Source organism: Xyrauchen texanus, chromosome 23 (assembly GCF_025860055.1).
Source record: "Xyrauchen texanus isolate HMW12.3.18 chromosome 23, RBS_HiC_50CHRs, whole genome shotgun sequence".
NCBI classification, from domain to species: domain Eukaryota; kingdom Metazoa; phylum Chordata; class Actinopteri; order Cypriniformes; family Catostomidae; genus Xyrauchen; species Xyrauchen texanus.
In genome coordinates, this window is record NC_068298.1 from 31,955,947 (window position 1) to 31,971,430 (window position 15,484).

The following is a 15,484-nucleotide window of genomic DNA, read 5'->3' on the forward strand; positions in this document are numbered from 1 at the left end:
GTAGATTGACTGAGCAGGGAAGATAATTTATAGTAAAAAATTGACTTAAATATTGATCTGTTTCTCACCCAACCTATCATATCTCTTCTGGAGACATGGATTTAACTACTGGAGTCACATGGATTAGGCTACTTTTATGCTGACTTATGTGGTTTTTGGAGCATCAATATTTTGGCACCCATTCACTTGCATTGTATGGACCAAAAGAGCTGAGAAATTCTTCTAAAAATCGTAAATTGGGTTCTACTGAAGAAAGTCATACACATCAGGTATGGCATAAGAGTGACTAAATAATGAGAGAATTTAAATTTTTGAGTGAATTATTCCTTTGAAGCCCGATAACAAACCCCAATAAAATACCTATATTTTTTATTCCTTCTGGCAAACAGCCATAAAAGGGATTGTAAAATATGGTATGTGTGTTTCATTTTAAATTGCAGCATCAAGGTTTTTATTATAATGGGGCATAGCTTTCGCAACTCAGTACTCAATACTCACTACTCATGAGTACTTTTAAATGATCTACTCTATTACTCTTACTTAAGTAGTTTTTAGGACAGGTAATTTTACTCTACTGAAACATTTTCTTTTAAGAAGTAACAGTACTTGAGTATTATCTTTCAGTACTCTTTCCACCACTGCCGATTTCACTGAATGGCCCAGCGAAAAAACTAATTGTTTTACTTGTTTTTTTATAAAAAATTTTATAGTGATTGTTCCAATGAATCTTGAAGAACCATTTTTAAAGATTGTGAATATTATGAATATTAAATAAAAGTACAAAGAACAAGAGTTCAGGATATCAAGGTCAACAAAAATAGCTCCATCTTGATGATGTTAAAAAACAATTAAAATCCATCAACCACATGACATTTACAGTTGGGTCTTAACAAACACCCTTTCATTTCATATAAACTTTAGTTTTTATTTAATTTTAAAAGAAATTATTGCTTTTCCAATCTGTCCTTAATTGTGCTCTGACAGGAAATAGTGCAGTTACATACAAAAGCAAAACCAAACATAAACACTGATGATTTTCTGAAGACTAAGTCCAATAACAAATACTGCATTGAAAAAGTGCTTAAGGTACATTGAAAAGGAGTAAAATTAAGTGTCTCATACCCACCTGTAACAAACACTGCAGAGGGCAATCATTTAAACAGCAGTCGGAAAATTGCTAGATGAGAGCTCACTGTAAAACCGCGGCCATGCAGCATGAAAATGCAGCTATAAAACACAGCGCTATTTTACGCTCACCAAAAATTGTACAGTCATAAGCATTTAAAGTGTATATGCAAATAATGTGATTCCAAAATACACGGCTCTTTAGAAGAATGCACATAAACCGACTAGTTTGTGTCCTGATCAAAAACATAACCACTTACTTGTTACAGCAGAGAAAAAACACAAGATGCAAATGGGAGTGTAATATTACATTTGTGTTTTGGTTGAGATTGCAGTACAGATATGGCACATGTTTTGGTCCAAGGACAGGACTAAGTGAAGATTTGAACAGATGAGCATGTCTTCTATGAATGAATATTTTCCACTAGTTAGAAAGTGCTGTAATACAGTTATCTTTAAAAAGCCTTCCCATCTTACAGGAAATAGTCTGGAGTGCGACGAGTGACGTGTGGCTCTCCTCTACGTGGAGCAGGGTCAAACTGTAAACTAAAAGAAATCATCCTGGTTAGACCAAATATTTATAATTAAAATTTTATAGAACTATAACACATCAAGATGTGAACATAGGGAAATTATACATACATACAAATATATATATATACATATTACGTACAAGGAATACTTGAGTGTGTCATCAAGTTCCATAATTGCAGCCTGGTTACCACACCGGTAGCAATAATTTGGCGCACTGAAGATCGTCACAACATTACGTTCATGACACCAGTTATAGCCCTGTAAAATGATTTTTAAAAAGGAGATCATGTCGTTGTATTAACTCAGTAGGTAATCAATGTTTTTTTTGTTTTGTTTTTGCATTATTACCTGTGTAATTATTTTAAATTTGAGAACAAAAATTATTTTTAAAGTTATATTAATATTTTTCTGACATTAATATACTTCTGACAGATTTTCATATACGTTTAATATAATTTCATGTAACATTTTAATTTATAGATGGAACAAACCAAATTTAAAATCCCCCACAAAGATTACGAATGATCATATAAAATATGTTGTGATTGTATCCTCTCTTTCAGCTATGGAAATCATATTTTCTTTTACCTCCATCACTAACTGGTGAGCTCGTGAAACCAGAGTCAAGCAGTTGGCATGATTAAAAGTTTCTGAGATGTCCTGGCCAAATGTGTACCCTGCCCCTCTTGGGGAAATTCCCCAACCTCCACGGTCATCTGGATCAGACCACAGCAAATCACACATGGGACCCTGCCAATGAGATTTCGTAAGGCTTTGTATGTAGTATTCCTAATGAGTGAAATATTACAGTAACACTAGACATCTGTCTGATATTAATAAGTGGAATATGTACCTCATGGGGAACTTCTTGGATACGGTCCAATGCGCGAATGTGATCCAGCGTATCAATTGACGGTGACAGTCCTCCATGGAGACAGAATATCTGTGCAGACAGAGGAAATCTTTAAGCTTTAAACTGAGTTAAAATGGTTTCCCTTTTGTTATTGTTAAGTTACTTCCCATGTCTTTCCTTAACAATACTTTGTTCAATCACTTTTATTTGTACAGTAAAAAAAATCACCAATATCTTGTTCTAATTAGAGGTCGACCGACAATGGATTTTGCTGATACCGATAATAACTAAGGTGGTGGAAAAGTCTGATAACCAATTAGACTGCCAAGTTTTTAAATCGATTTATAGAATGCTAAAAAAACATCTGTGGGCAGTGACCCCTCAGCCAGACCACTGTGCCTCCTCTGTCAAAATGTTGTACTTGAACCAATTTTGATAATTTAGTTATTATCTTTTAAATTACTTAACTTTTTTGAAAGCCTGAATATTCAACTCAATTGTAAAATAAATTAAATAAAGCAAATTAATTCTTAAAACTATTTGTGGTGAGTATTATTTGGGGTGACTTTCAATTGACTGCTCTCTTTTTAATTAGAAAAATGTTGTCTGCCATATAATTCAGTCAGAGATCAGAAGCTCAAAGGCTAAAAGAAGGAAATTGATTTAAGAAAAGGAATTTAACTAGGATAAGGATTTAACTAAATGAAAGTGCAAGCATGGAGAGACATGCGGTCCTCAAGACAAGTTTTAACACCAGCGGTTTACTATACCTACTGTTGTGTTTTGCTTATGGTTTTGTTTTGAATGTCCCGGGCCAGCTTGGTGGTAACTCACAATGTGCACTGCAATCACGCTGAAAGTGGTTCTCAACCGCCATGCCAACTTAGGTCCTTACAACATGGCCACATACTCACATTTTTAGACAGACAATAGAACGTCAGCACAGCAGAAGACCAAATGGATGCAGAGCAGATGAGATACATTGTCATCTGGGGCAACATATCTTTCCACCAATCTGCTCTTGTCCAAAACCGGTTTCATCAGCATCCAATACCTCCAACCATATTCTCCCTTCCTTACTGTAACCCCATGGAGGAGTTTTATTTCGCATGGCAGTGGAAGGTTTACAATCTCCAGCCTAATGTCATGCTACCCCTCATCATAATTGATGCAGGGTCTGTGCAAGGATGGATTCATTCAAGAAGATTCTTCCCTCACTGTCTTGTGAGAGAGGACATAGCCTGTGATGTGGACAAAGTGCTTAGGCCAGATCCAGCTAGGTGAAGAGATGAGGTTTAGGGTTTTTTTATTCATGCCTCCCTAGCAACTGGGCCAATTTGTTTGCTTAGGAGACAGGGCTGGAGTTACTCAGCACACCCTGGATTTGAACTAGCGACTTCAGGGGTGGTGGTCAGTGTCAATACTCGCTGAGATTCCCAAGCCCCAATGCATGGACTGATTTTACAATGTGGAGATAAATAAATATTTTCATCAGAGTGCAGTACTGGTCTTATATGTTGTAATATATATATACTGGTCAATATATTCATGTACTTTCCTCTAACAATATCTCTGAACAAATCAAACCCAGACTATATCATTAGAAAAGTAGAAATGTTAAAAGTGTTTTAGATTGAGCACAGCAGTGTGGTTCAAACAGAATCAGATCGTATGAGTCATGTGTGTGCCAATATGGTGTCAAAATTGGGTTTTTATAAATTATTGTATAGTTCTGAATGAAGTGTTTAATTTAGCAAAAGATCTGAGGTGTTCTGCTACTTGTGTGTGTGGTTGTGTGAATTGTGTGTAGTGTTTTGTCAAAATGAGCCCTGTTTTAAAAATCATGTTTAAGCAATCGTAAAATTTAACATTTGCGTCGTGCTTATTGTTAAATAATTAATTATTAGGAAAGTGAGAAAATGAGCATACAAAATGTAACTGTCAATGCTTTTTCATTTTAACAGATTTTATTTATTTTGAATATTTGAAGATGTTTCAGTTAAGCTTATGCATATATATCAAAGCCATGACTCGCGACAACGAGGGAAAATTTCAGCAATGTTGCATCTTAGGGTAAAGAGACAAATCTGTCCCCTCTTCTAAATTTCAAATGCCCCCTCGGGTAAATTATCCTGGCTCTGACTCAGATAACTACAACACAGTTGTCATCCTTTACACGTGACCCAAAATTGTTCAAACTTGTTTCTAATGATGTGAAACCATGATGCTGTGGCAGAATGAATCTCTCATTGACTTTGATTTTGCAGTTGCACAACATTCTTGTGTTTACTGTAATTCGTTTTTTAGAGGGTTATTTGTTCTTTGGGGTTTTGCAGTTGGCCTACTCTATTTTTACAGTATACAAGTGCTGACTATACAGACATTCAATACTGTATTATTTGCAGTACTTACAGCAGGGGTGCACACACTTTTTTGCATGATGATCTACTTTTAAATGACCAACTCAATAAGATCTACCAACTAAAAAAATTCATTTTCAGTTTCATTTAAAAAATTAAAAAATGCTTGTTGGGACTACTGCATGTATCCCCTACATCGAACTCATCTTCAAATTAATAAAAAAAATAATAATAAAGTTCAATGTTGATATCATCCAGTTTTAACACTAAACCCAAAACACCTGCAGCACAATAGATTACAATAGACAGGTAATTTAACTTATTCTGATGACTTGCACTGAATGGAATCAGACAGTTTTGTATAATCAGGGCAGTAGCTGCTGGTAGCTAGTCTCAAACACTGCTAGCTTTGCAATTTCGCGCTCTGTTCTCAGAAGCCCTAGGACGGCGTGAACCTAGTTGTCATGGCAACTGAATAATCAAAAATCTTGCCTGGTCAAAATTTACTTGTCAAGTTCAAGTCAGACAGAAACTAACTTGGAAAGACATTATATTTATTTTTATTAAAATTTAACGAAAGCACATTTAAATTTTGTGCGATCTACCAGCATTGCCTTTGCGATCGACTGGTATCGCGATCGACGTATTGGGCACCCCTGACTTACAGTCTACAATATATTCACTGTACTACTGTAAGTTTTGATTAATATACTTTTTTTTACAGTAATTGCAAAATGCGCTAACTATATACAATAAATATTTTTTTTCTGTAACTACATGTCCTGGATGCTGTGTTCTACATTTTTTTATGTAGTGTCTGATAAATGTTCTGTAGTGTTTATATATTGACTTGCTCTGTGTATGATCTGAAAGCTTTGCTTGGTTTTGAGCAGAGATTAAATGGTTTTGAGGCGATTGTCTGATTAAGCCAGAAGAGTCAGCAGGGGTTTTGTGAATGTAGTTCGAAGATTTGGTTTTGTGTTTAAAGTTGTGAGAAAATGTGTGAAGGTTTCAAGAAATGTGTTTTAGCGATTCAAAAAAAATGTATTAACCAGAAAAAAGTGACTATTTGGTGCATAACATGGGACTTTTATCTATAAACAATCTGAAACACATTGGAGACTCTTATTTTAAAATGATGGAGACTTGGCTCCATTACAATGCTCTATGTTTAGTATTAACCAAATTAAGCATTTTATAGCCTTTGTATTCACCAGATAATGGTTTTTGTGTGTGTGTATGTATATATATATATATAGATTTCACTAGATGAGGTTAAATGAGGAATAAGGTTAATTATTATTCAAAAGATATGAAGCTGGACACACAATGTATGTGCTGAAGGGACTCATTTCCATTTAAGAGCATTTTTCTTTGCATGCCCTCGCTTCAACTTAAAACACTTGATTATCTAGTCAAAATAACAAGATATGCATTGAAGTGAGGATGAAAATATGAATAAATGTAGTCAAGGATGAAAGATTTAGATACAGCGGATCCCCATGGGCAGTCAGTGATTGTTTCATTTCACCTCTAGAGTAAAACCAAGCCATTTAACTAGAATCCTTCAGCACCGGCGACAGAGAAACTTGAAGGAATAAAAAGAACTGTTGGCAACTCTTGGCCTTGATTTTGCCGATAACATTAGTTCCAAAAAACAACAATCAGCACATATTAATCAGTAAAACTGATATATTGGTCTACCTCTAGTTTTGATCAATATTTGCCAAAAACAAAGCAACAATGCATGCAAAAAACTATTTACCTGTGTGTCTACAAGGGCTGTAAGAGGAAGGTAGTCAAAGAGGTCTGTGAAATATTTCCAAACATTTGCATTTCCGTATTTCCTCAGGCACTCGTCATAGAAGCCATAGACCTGTGTGATTTGTCTACTTTCATGATTTCCTCGAAGGATGGTGATTCTCTCTCTATATCGAACCTGGATGATTTAATTGTTATGTTAGTCAAAAGAACTGCCTTATTTATACTTAATAACAAATGCATAACAGAATATTAGCTCCCGGAATTCACATTTTCTTATTATTAATGAAGAAATCAACGTTAAAGCTTTATCTATTCATTCTGATTGGCAGATGACACTTACCTTTAAAGACACTAGAAGTGAAACTGTCTCAACTGAATAGTAACCTCTATCCACATAATCTCCCATGAAGAGGTAATTTGTGTCTGGCGATTTACCCCCAATCTTAAACAGTTCCATGAGATCGTGGAATTGGCCGTGTACATCTCCACATACTGTGACAGGACAACGCACTTCCTGGACATTTGACTCCTTGGATAAAATTTCTTTAGTCTGAGATTGAAAAGCAAATGGGTTAGAAGACAGAATCACTCGAGCAATTGTCTCAACCATTAACCTACATTGCATTTTAAAGTCTAACAAGCTGTGGAAGGCAATGTTGACATGGACCAGTGAAGAATAAATATTAACATCTGGTTAATATGTCTAATGTGCCTAGTTTGTTCCTGCAAGTGGAGTATAAGAGACCAAATGCTCTGTATAGTAATAATAATAATAATAATAATAATAATAATAATGAGATGGTGATATCTGAATCAGCTGGTTTTATTCAAGTCAAGAATCATTATTTAATATGACTGAGTCAACCTGACTACATTTGGTTACACCAACAGAAGTAATAGGTTCACATCTGGTAGAACTTTATAATAAGAATACATTTGCTAACATTAGTTAATGCATTAGGTATCATGAACAAACAATTAACAATATAAAGCATTTATTAATCTTTGTTAATGTTATTTAATACAAATGCAATTTTTTTAGTTCATATTGCATTAACTAATGTTAACAAATACAACTTTTGATTTTAAAAATGCTAGTATATGTTTAAATCAACATTAACCAACATTAATAAATGCTGTAAAAGTATTGTTCATTATTAATTCATGTTAACTAATGTTCTTATATAATGTTAACAAATTATTGTATTGTTGCCGAAATAGCAACTGGATGTTACAGTGTGAGAAACAAACGTTGAACACATTAAAATGTTGATATAAAAATACAACAACAAATGTATTAATGGAGATATGATCCTTGAATTAAACTGCACAATTATAATATTATTATGCAATGTAAACCCAATGGGGTTCATTTTTACCACATCAAAATAATATTTCGGTTTCAATATGAGTTAAGGTCAATCGACATAATTTGTGGCATAATGTTGATTACCAGAAAAAAATATTTGGACTCTTCCCTACTTTTCTTCGGGGTTACAGTGAGGCTTTTACAATGGAAGTGAATGGGCCAATTTGAGAGTTTTTTAAAGGGAGAAATGTGAAGATTATAATTTAAAAAAATCACTTGCATTAATTAGTCTGTCAATGCTCATGTATTATTTGAGCTGTAAAGTTGTTTATATTGTCGTAGTTTTTCCCTGGTCGTTTAAGGATTTACGGTGTTACATCGTCAAGGCAACGGAGATGTAAAATTGGCTTTATCTTTACACAGAAAAGTGATTTTATCACACTGAAATCATGTTAACACACATCTTGTTTACATTTTGTGTCTATTACTTTGAAACAGTGTCTATTTTGACGTTTACTGATTGGCCCCCATTCACTTCCATTGCAACTGTCTCACTGTAACCCAGATTTCTTGCTTTTATGAAGAAAAAAAGGGATGAGTTGCAAGTATTTTTTCTTTGGCAATCAATATTATGCCACAAATGCTGTCGATTGAGCTCATCTTGTATTGAACAGGGAATTTTCATTTAATTGTAGGCTACTATAGTTATATTCAGTCCATTATCTCTTTATCAATCAAAATCTCTTCCTGACAACGAATAACACTAAAGTGTGCTCAACTGCGCTAAACAGCCAACAGCCAATAGTCACATTCACGGCGCACAGACGGCCAGTAATAGAATAATTTGGCACCGTCATCTTCGGGTAAGCGGCCGGAGGGATGGGCGAACTGCAACTGTATCTGAGCTGGTAACAAATTTAGACAGTCTGCCCTGCTGCGCCCACGGGACGCCTGTCAGAACACGTGTTTTAACATTCAATGCAATAATGTCACAGCTGATGGTGATGATGTTTTCACATGTAACTCACCTTCTCGCATAAGATTTTCACTTGGTTTTCCGACAGTTGCTTGCACTCGTTCAACTGCTCGATCCATTGGTCTAATTCTTTCGTAAATACCTTCTCGTCCATGTTTGCAAGTTGTGAAACCTTAAAGCATTCAAGTAATGAAAAAATAAATAATGTAAAATTACTCCGATGCTTTATTTAGGTTTGGCGTCATGCGTCAAAGTTAAAAGGCTGTTGACTAATGCGTAAATGTAACACTTTACGGCCGCAAAAAGGACTAAAACGTTGCTAGGCTACTTCCTCAAAAAAACATACGATATGTTCCTGTCCACTGTAAGCCGAAAACTGTTAAAATTACAGCTTGGAAGCTTAGTTTGCGCATTTACGTCGGTCAGAGTCTGGTTTTAATGCGCAGCAGCGACGAAGAATCCGCTCATGAAGGTTGACGTCACCTAATCTGCATTCAAATGTTCGAATCTTACTACTGCGAAGGCTGTCATCTTCATATTCAGGAGACAAGACTTCACCATTGGTAGGTTATTAAGGAATGCAGCAAGGTCAAGAAGACCTAATGAATATTAATAAGACAGGCTGCCAATCAACGTCAGCAAATACTTATTATTGATGAGCGAAGCCTTCGCCATAATAGGATTCGTTCCTCATTATCTCATGGACGTTTGGAGCCACCAACTGATACAAGGGGATCAACATTCAGTTATGCTTTTTATAAAAGCTTTTGAGAACTACTACAATGTTGGATTAACTTGAATAGTATGTAGCTGTGATTGCGAGATAATTTTGATTAAAAAAAAATATTAGGCCTACTTTGTAATAAACAGTGTATCATTTTTCTACACAATATTAAAGTTACCCTCAAGCCATCCTAGATGTGCGACTTTCTTTCTTCTGCTAACACAAATGAAGATTTTTAGAAGAATATGTCAGCTCTGTATGCCCATACAATGCAAGTGAATGGTGACCAGAACTTTGTAGCTCCAAAAATCACATAAAGGAAAAACAGAATATGCAGTAATCTATACGACTCCAGTGGTTAAATCCATGTGTTCAGAAGTGATTTGATAGGTGTGGGTGAGAAACAGATTAATTAAGATCATTTTACTCTAAATTTCCACATGAACTTTTACTTTCAGATATAAAAGTGAAAGTAGAGATTTAGAGTAAAAAAAAAGACTTCATCTGTTTCTCACCCACACCTATTATATCGCTTCTGAAGACATGGATTTAACCACTGGAGTCTTATGGATTACTTCTATTTTTCCTTTATGTGATTTTTGGAGCTACAAAGTACAAATACATTTAAACTCAGTATTTCACAATTCTTTACATTTAATCGAAAACATTTCCTGTCTTAGGTCAGTTAGGATCACTACTTTATTTTAAGGATGTGAAATGTCAGAATAGTAGTAGAGAATGATTTAATGATTAATGCGTTCCCAGTGGGTCAGAAGTTTACATACACTTTGGTAGCATTGCCTTTCAATTGTTTAACTTTGGTCAAACGTTTTGGGTATCCTTTCACAAGCTTCTCAAAATATGTTGCTGGAATTTTGACCCATTCCCCCAGACAGAACTGGTGTAACAGAGTCAGGTTTGTAGGCCTCCTTGCTCGCACACACTTTTTCAGTTCTGCCCACAAATGTACTATCGGATTGAGGTCAGGGCTTTGTGATGGCCACTCCATTACCTTGACCACAAATTTGGAGGCATGCTTGAGGTCATTGTCCATTTGGAAGACCCATTTGCGACTGAGCTTTAACTTCCTGGCTGATGTTTTGAGATGTTGCTTCAATATATACACATAATTTTCCTTCCTCATGATGCCACTAACTTAAAATAATCCATTAAGCAAAATTTAGTGCACTAAAATTAATTATTCATTAAATGTTTTAAGATTTACATGATAAATAAAAAACATTGGAATGCTGAATGATCAAACCTCTAAAAAGTGAAGTGCACAGTCCCTCCTGCAGCAAAACACCTCCACAACGTGATGCTTACACCCCCATGCTTCACAGTTGGGATGGTGTTCTTCGGCTTGCAAGCCTCACCCTTTATCCTCCATAACGATGGTCATTATGGCCAAAATTTTCAAATTTTGTTTCAACAAACCAGAGGAAATTCCAAAAAAATTCCTTACTTTTTTGAAAATCAAACTAGTTAGATCTTTGTTCCCATATAAATTTGCAAACTGTAGTCTGTTTTTTTTTTTTTTAGATTGTTTTGGAGAAGTGCTTTCTTCCTTGCTGAGCAGCCTTCTGGTTATGTTGATATAGGACTCGTTTTACTGTGGATATAGATAGTTGTCTATTTGTTTCCTCCAGTATCTTCACAAGGACCTTTGCTGTTGTTCTGGGATTGATTTTAACTTTTGCACAGAATGCGTCTCCTTCCTGAGCGGTATGATGGATGCGTGGTTCCATGGTGTTTATTCTTGTATTGTTGTTTGTACAAATGAACATGGTACCTTCAGGATTTTGGAAATTGTTCCCAAGGATGAACCAAAATTGTGGAGGTCCACAATTTTTTTTCTGAGGTCTTGGCTGATTTCTTTTGATTTTCCCATGATGTCAAGCAAAGAGGCACTGAGTTTGAAGGTAGGCCTTAAAATACATCCACAGGTACACCTCCAATTCAGTACACCTATCAGAAGCTAATTTTCTAAATGCTTGACATAATTTTCTGGAATTTTCCAAGCTGCTTAAAGACACAGTTAACTCAGTGTATGTAAACTTCTGACCCACTGGAATTGTAATATAGTCAATTAAAATTGAAACAATCTATCTGTAAACTATTGTTGGAAAAATTACTTGTGCCATGCACAAAGTATGTCCTAAACAACTTTCCAAAACTATAGTTTGCTAATTTGAAATCTGCGAATTGCTTAAAAAATTTATTTTAATGACTTCAACCTAAGTGTATGCAGGGTTGGGGAGTAACGGAATACATGTAATGGGATTACGTTTTTAAAATACAAAATATAAGTAACTGTATTCCACTACAGTTACAATGTAATTAATTGGTAATTAGAATAGAGTTACATTCAAAAAGTATTTTGATTACCGACAAGATTACTTTGCATTTTATTGTCATTTGTTCCATTTCATATTTAGTCCTTTCAGATGGAAACATAAATGATGCGATCCAAAATGCATTTGAACAGCAGTGAAACACTTTCTTATGCTGTGTTACATTCATACGAGCAGACAGAGAAGTACGTTTGAAATAAGTTTGGAAATAAACCTTGTGTAAATAGTCAGCTTTATGCTAAGCTAAAATGCTATTTCTAGCCATTTTACATGCACATGTTACCAGACACAATCATATTTTTTTTATCAAGAAAATCACGTTGGATCATAATTTCTTTTTTTCTAGTAAACCCTTTTGATATTAGGGCAAAAATCATATTCTTTATAATAATTTTTGTATTGTTTTCCTATAAAATTATCATAAAATCCTTAAAACAAGATCAATTAGATTGATCTTGATTTAGAAACAACACTGCATGTTCAGATAATGTATTTTTCAAATGTGTATTTTGTCTTACTGTACTGGCAGAGACTTTATAATCTAAACAAGTGAAAAATATACCAGTGCTGAAGAAGTAATCTGAAGTATTTAGAAAACGTTACTGACCTTGAGCAATTTAATACATTACAATTTACATTTTAAAGCATATATTCTGTAATATGTACAGAAGTAACAAAAGTAACTCTCCCAACTCTGAATGTATGTAAACTTCTGACTTCAGCTGTAGATTCATGAAACCCACTGTAAGCATGTGCCATTGTGCCTGTATACAGTATACATAGGCTTCACAGTTACAGCCATGCAATATGGAAACAGTAAAATTCTGTCATTTTCAAATGTCAGCAACAAATATGAATGCCTAAATACTCCCAACAACAATAAAATTGTCTTGTGGGCCGACACCAAAGGCAGTATAAATTCCCACCACCAGCAGCTGGCGCATGCGTATTAGCTATTCTTACTATTTTATTATTTTTTCTAGTGAAAATGGCTGCCTTTCAGCTTTAAACATCAGCGGCTCAGGGAAAAATATTCATTCCACAAACAGGAATTATCACGATCCTTAAGGAAGCAAATCTCGTGCGGCTTAAGTATGGCCATATTCCTGTGTAAATAACATTATGCTTTTGGTTTCAAGGATGGAAGAAATATCTGTTTCATATTTAACCCTTTACATTCCATGATCCGCGTTCCAGATGAGGTACAGTACTTTCTGTATCCTTTCTAATATGGAGATTAATTCCAATATTTATCGCATATTTGTATCGATTTTATATTTACTTGAGTTGTACTTACAGTAATAGAAAAAATCGAATATGTAAACCAGATATACTAAACCTGAATTGAATGACAGAACAACGATTGATAAGCTTTAGCGATATTACTCATTTCATAGAGACGTTGTTTTTATTCATCTATCAGTAGAGTGATGCGACCAACTTCAAGTGTGATTCTTTCCAGTTTGTAACAATCATGGTGCGTTACTCCTCCCTCTGCATTAACTTACACTAGTTATTTGTGCTGGCCTGTACTTGCTCTCAATCAATCAGTCTCTTGTGATCGACAGTAGATGCGAGATGTTTAGACAAACATATAATGAAATGCGTTATATGCTTTTGCACAATGAAACGATTTATTTACATTCTATTTCCATTAATATGCATAATATTGCAGTTACTTTTTTTTATGTATTTTATTTTAACAGAAAATGATGCACCAAGTAGCCAGCAACAGCAATGACTATGGTCTGGGTAGCATTGGGGATGATGGGCAACACACGGCCAGTCACTTTGAGTTGTGCAGCTCCCAATCCAACAAATTTTACCCCCCTGCCCCACCTCCCTCTCTACAACTGCCACTCCCAAACTTGCCCCCCTTGCCACAGGGCCTGATTAAGCCCATGTCTTGCCAGATGCAAGACTCCCAAAATGAGTTTCACTCCCAAGCCGTTCGAATGAGGGGTGCCGAGGCACCAGAGGGCTCCAAGAAAAAGAAGGGTCTTGGAAAGTCCGGACGTCGAGGCAGGCCTTCGGGTACCACTAAGTCCGCAGGCTACAGGACAAGTACTGGACGACCGCCCGGGACCACCAGAGCAGCGGGTTTTAAGACCAGCCCTGGAAGGCCACTGGGCACCACCAAAGCTGCAGGCTACAAGGTAAGCCCAGGTAGGCCCCCAGGCAGCATCAAGACTCTGACAAGGCTTAACAAACTGGACTATAGCGCATGCAATGGTGCACCGTTCCCTTACACCATGATGCAGAAGAGGGTCTTGTGTGAAGCCACTGTAAAGGAGAAAGACAATAATGAGTGAAGACAGGCTTTTGTATTTATTGCAAGGGATGGGTGTGCATGTCCAAAGTCACAGTGAATTGTATTTGCACAGCCAAACTCTTGCAAGGAAAAAAAGAAGATGGATTTTGATAATTAAAATCACGTATATGTGCCAGTGTTATTCAGACGATCCTTTTGTCTATTCTTTTTCAAAGATCATTAGCATCACCTTTCTCGCTTTGACGTATGTTATCCTATTGTACAGATGTGCATGACTGTAGTATTGTGAAATAAAGTTACAGTATTGAAACAGAAATTAATATTTTTTGGTGCTTAGAATTTGCTCATGTGACATGTAGAAAGAACTGCATTTGTGTTGTTTAACATTGAACTTATTCTTTTACTTAATGCTTTTGATATAAAGTTACTGCTTGTTACACATGGTCTGTATTTACTCCAGATTTTAGGACTTTTGATTTTACATAAGAATTACCCTGTTCACCTGATGTGTGTAAAAGTGCTATGTTTGTAATGTCTTATTTTTTTTTTTTTTTTGGTATTGTTGCTGTATTTATGCATTGTCTGGTGCCCTTTTGAGGATAATGTGGTTTTTTGATTAAAAAAAAGGTCAAGTCTCATGTTTCAGTGACAGCATAACAATGCCCTTCAATGGAGCTCTTGTAAACATAACTGTATGTTTATATCAGCTAATGTGTTCACTTCCACTCTAATTAGTCATGCTGATCAGTGATCATACCTAAAATATATGTTGCTATACTTTTTTATGTTAACCACTAAACTAGAACAAGTCACAGTTTTGTGTAATTAAATACACCTGATCTGCTAAAAATAAAGTATCACTTGTATAAAAAATATAGATTGTGTTGGAAAACTGCTAAAATATATTTCCTAACAAAAACTGATTATTTGTATAAAAGATCCAGTGAAAAAAATAATCTTTTGAGTTAAATATTAATACAGATTAAGATTTACACATTTAAATTTCATAACAAAATTCCATCAAATTGAATTGTGTATTTCCCCCCACATAATTAAATTAATAAAAGTTACACAATGCAATTTGATTAAATTTTGTTAGGAAATGTAAATGTGTAAATCTTTTGAGTGTATATGACTGTAACTGTTATATATACGTAAGTCACGTGCCAATTTATAGCATATTAGCCCGTATGAAATGTGTGTGAATATTTGA

The 15,484-nt window shown here is 35.2% G+C and overlaps 2 protein-coding genes across 4 annotated transcripts; one reads left to right on the forward strand and one right to left on the reverse strand.

The window, feature by feature from the left end:
• Positions 1-779: 779 nt before the first annotated feature.
• On the reverse strand, positions 780-9,394 carry LOC127617312 (serine/threonine-protein phosphatase 2A catalytic subunit alpha isoform-like). The gene is made up of 7 exons (XM_052089283.1): positions 8,974-9,394; positions 6,977-7,186; positions 6,638-6,811; positions 2,513-2,602; positions 2,248-2,409; positions 1,799-1,917; positions 780-1,671 (listed from the first exon to the last, which is right to left on the reverse strand). The coding sequence occupies exons 1-7, from the start codon at positions 9,073-9,075 to the stop codon at positions 1,599-1,601; spliced, it is 930 nt and encodes a 309-aa protein (XP_051945243.1). The 5' UTR covers positions 9,076-9,394; the 3' UTR covers positions 780-1,598.
• Positions 9,395-12,977: 3,583 nt separating this feature from the next.
• Positions 12,978-15,126, forward strand: LOC127617314 (UPF0461 protein C5orf24 homolog). Of its 3 annotated transcripts, XM_052089288.1 has the most exons (3): positions 12,978-13,201; positions 13,423-13,476; positions 13,706-15,126. In XM_052089288.1, the coding sequence occupies exons 2-3, from the start codon at positions 13,474-13,476 to the stop codon at positions 14,309-14,311; spliced, it is 609 nt and encodes a 202-aa protein (XP_051945248.1). In that variant the 5' UTR covers positions 12,978-13,201; positions 13,423-13,473; the 3' UTR covers positions 14,312-15,126. The 3 variants fall into 3 exon arrangements, with proteins under 3 accessions (XP_051945248.1, XP_051945247.1, XP_051945249.1); XM_052089287.1 differs by lacking the exon at positions 13,423-13,476; XM_052089289.1 differs by lacking the exon at positions 13,423-13,476 and having other exon boundaries at positions 12,986-13,091.
• The last annotated feature ends 358 nt before the right edge of the window (positions 15,127-15,484 follow it).

Excerpts from the sequence above, each read along its gene's own strand:
- LOC127617312 (XM_052089283.1), bottom strand. The coding sequence starts at position 9,075 with ATGGACGAGAAGGTATTTACGAAAGAATTAGACCAATGGATCGAGCAG. Across the intron at positions 6,812-6,976 it reads CACTTCTAGTGTCTTTAAAG|GTTCGATATAGAGAGAGAAT; the intron begins GTAAGTGTCATC and ends TAAATCATCCAG. Across the intron at positions 1,672-1,798 it reads GACACACTCAAGTATTCCTT|TTTACAGTTTGACCCTGCTC; the intron begins GTACGTAATATG and ends GATTTCTTTTAG.
- LOC127617314 (XM_052089287.1), top strand. The coding sequence starts at position 13,181 with ATGATCCGCGTTCCAGATGAG. Across the intron at positions 13,202-13,705 it reads TGATCCGCGTTCCAGATGAG|AAAATGATGCACCAAGTAGC; the intron begins GTACAGTACTTT and ends TTATTTTAACAG.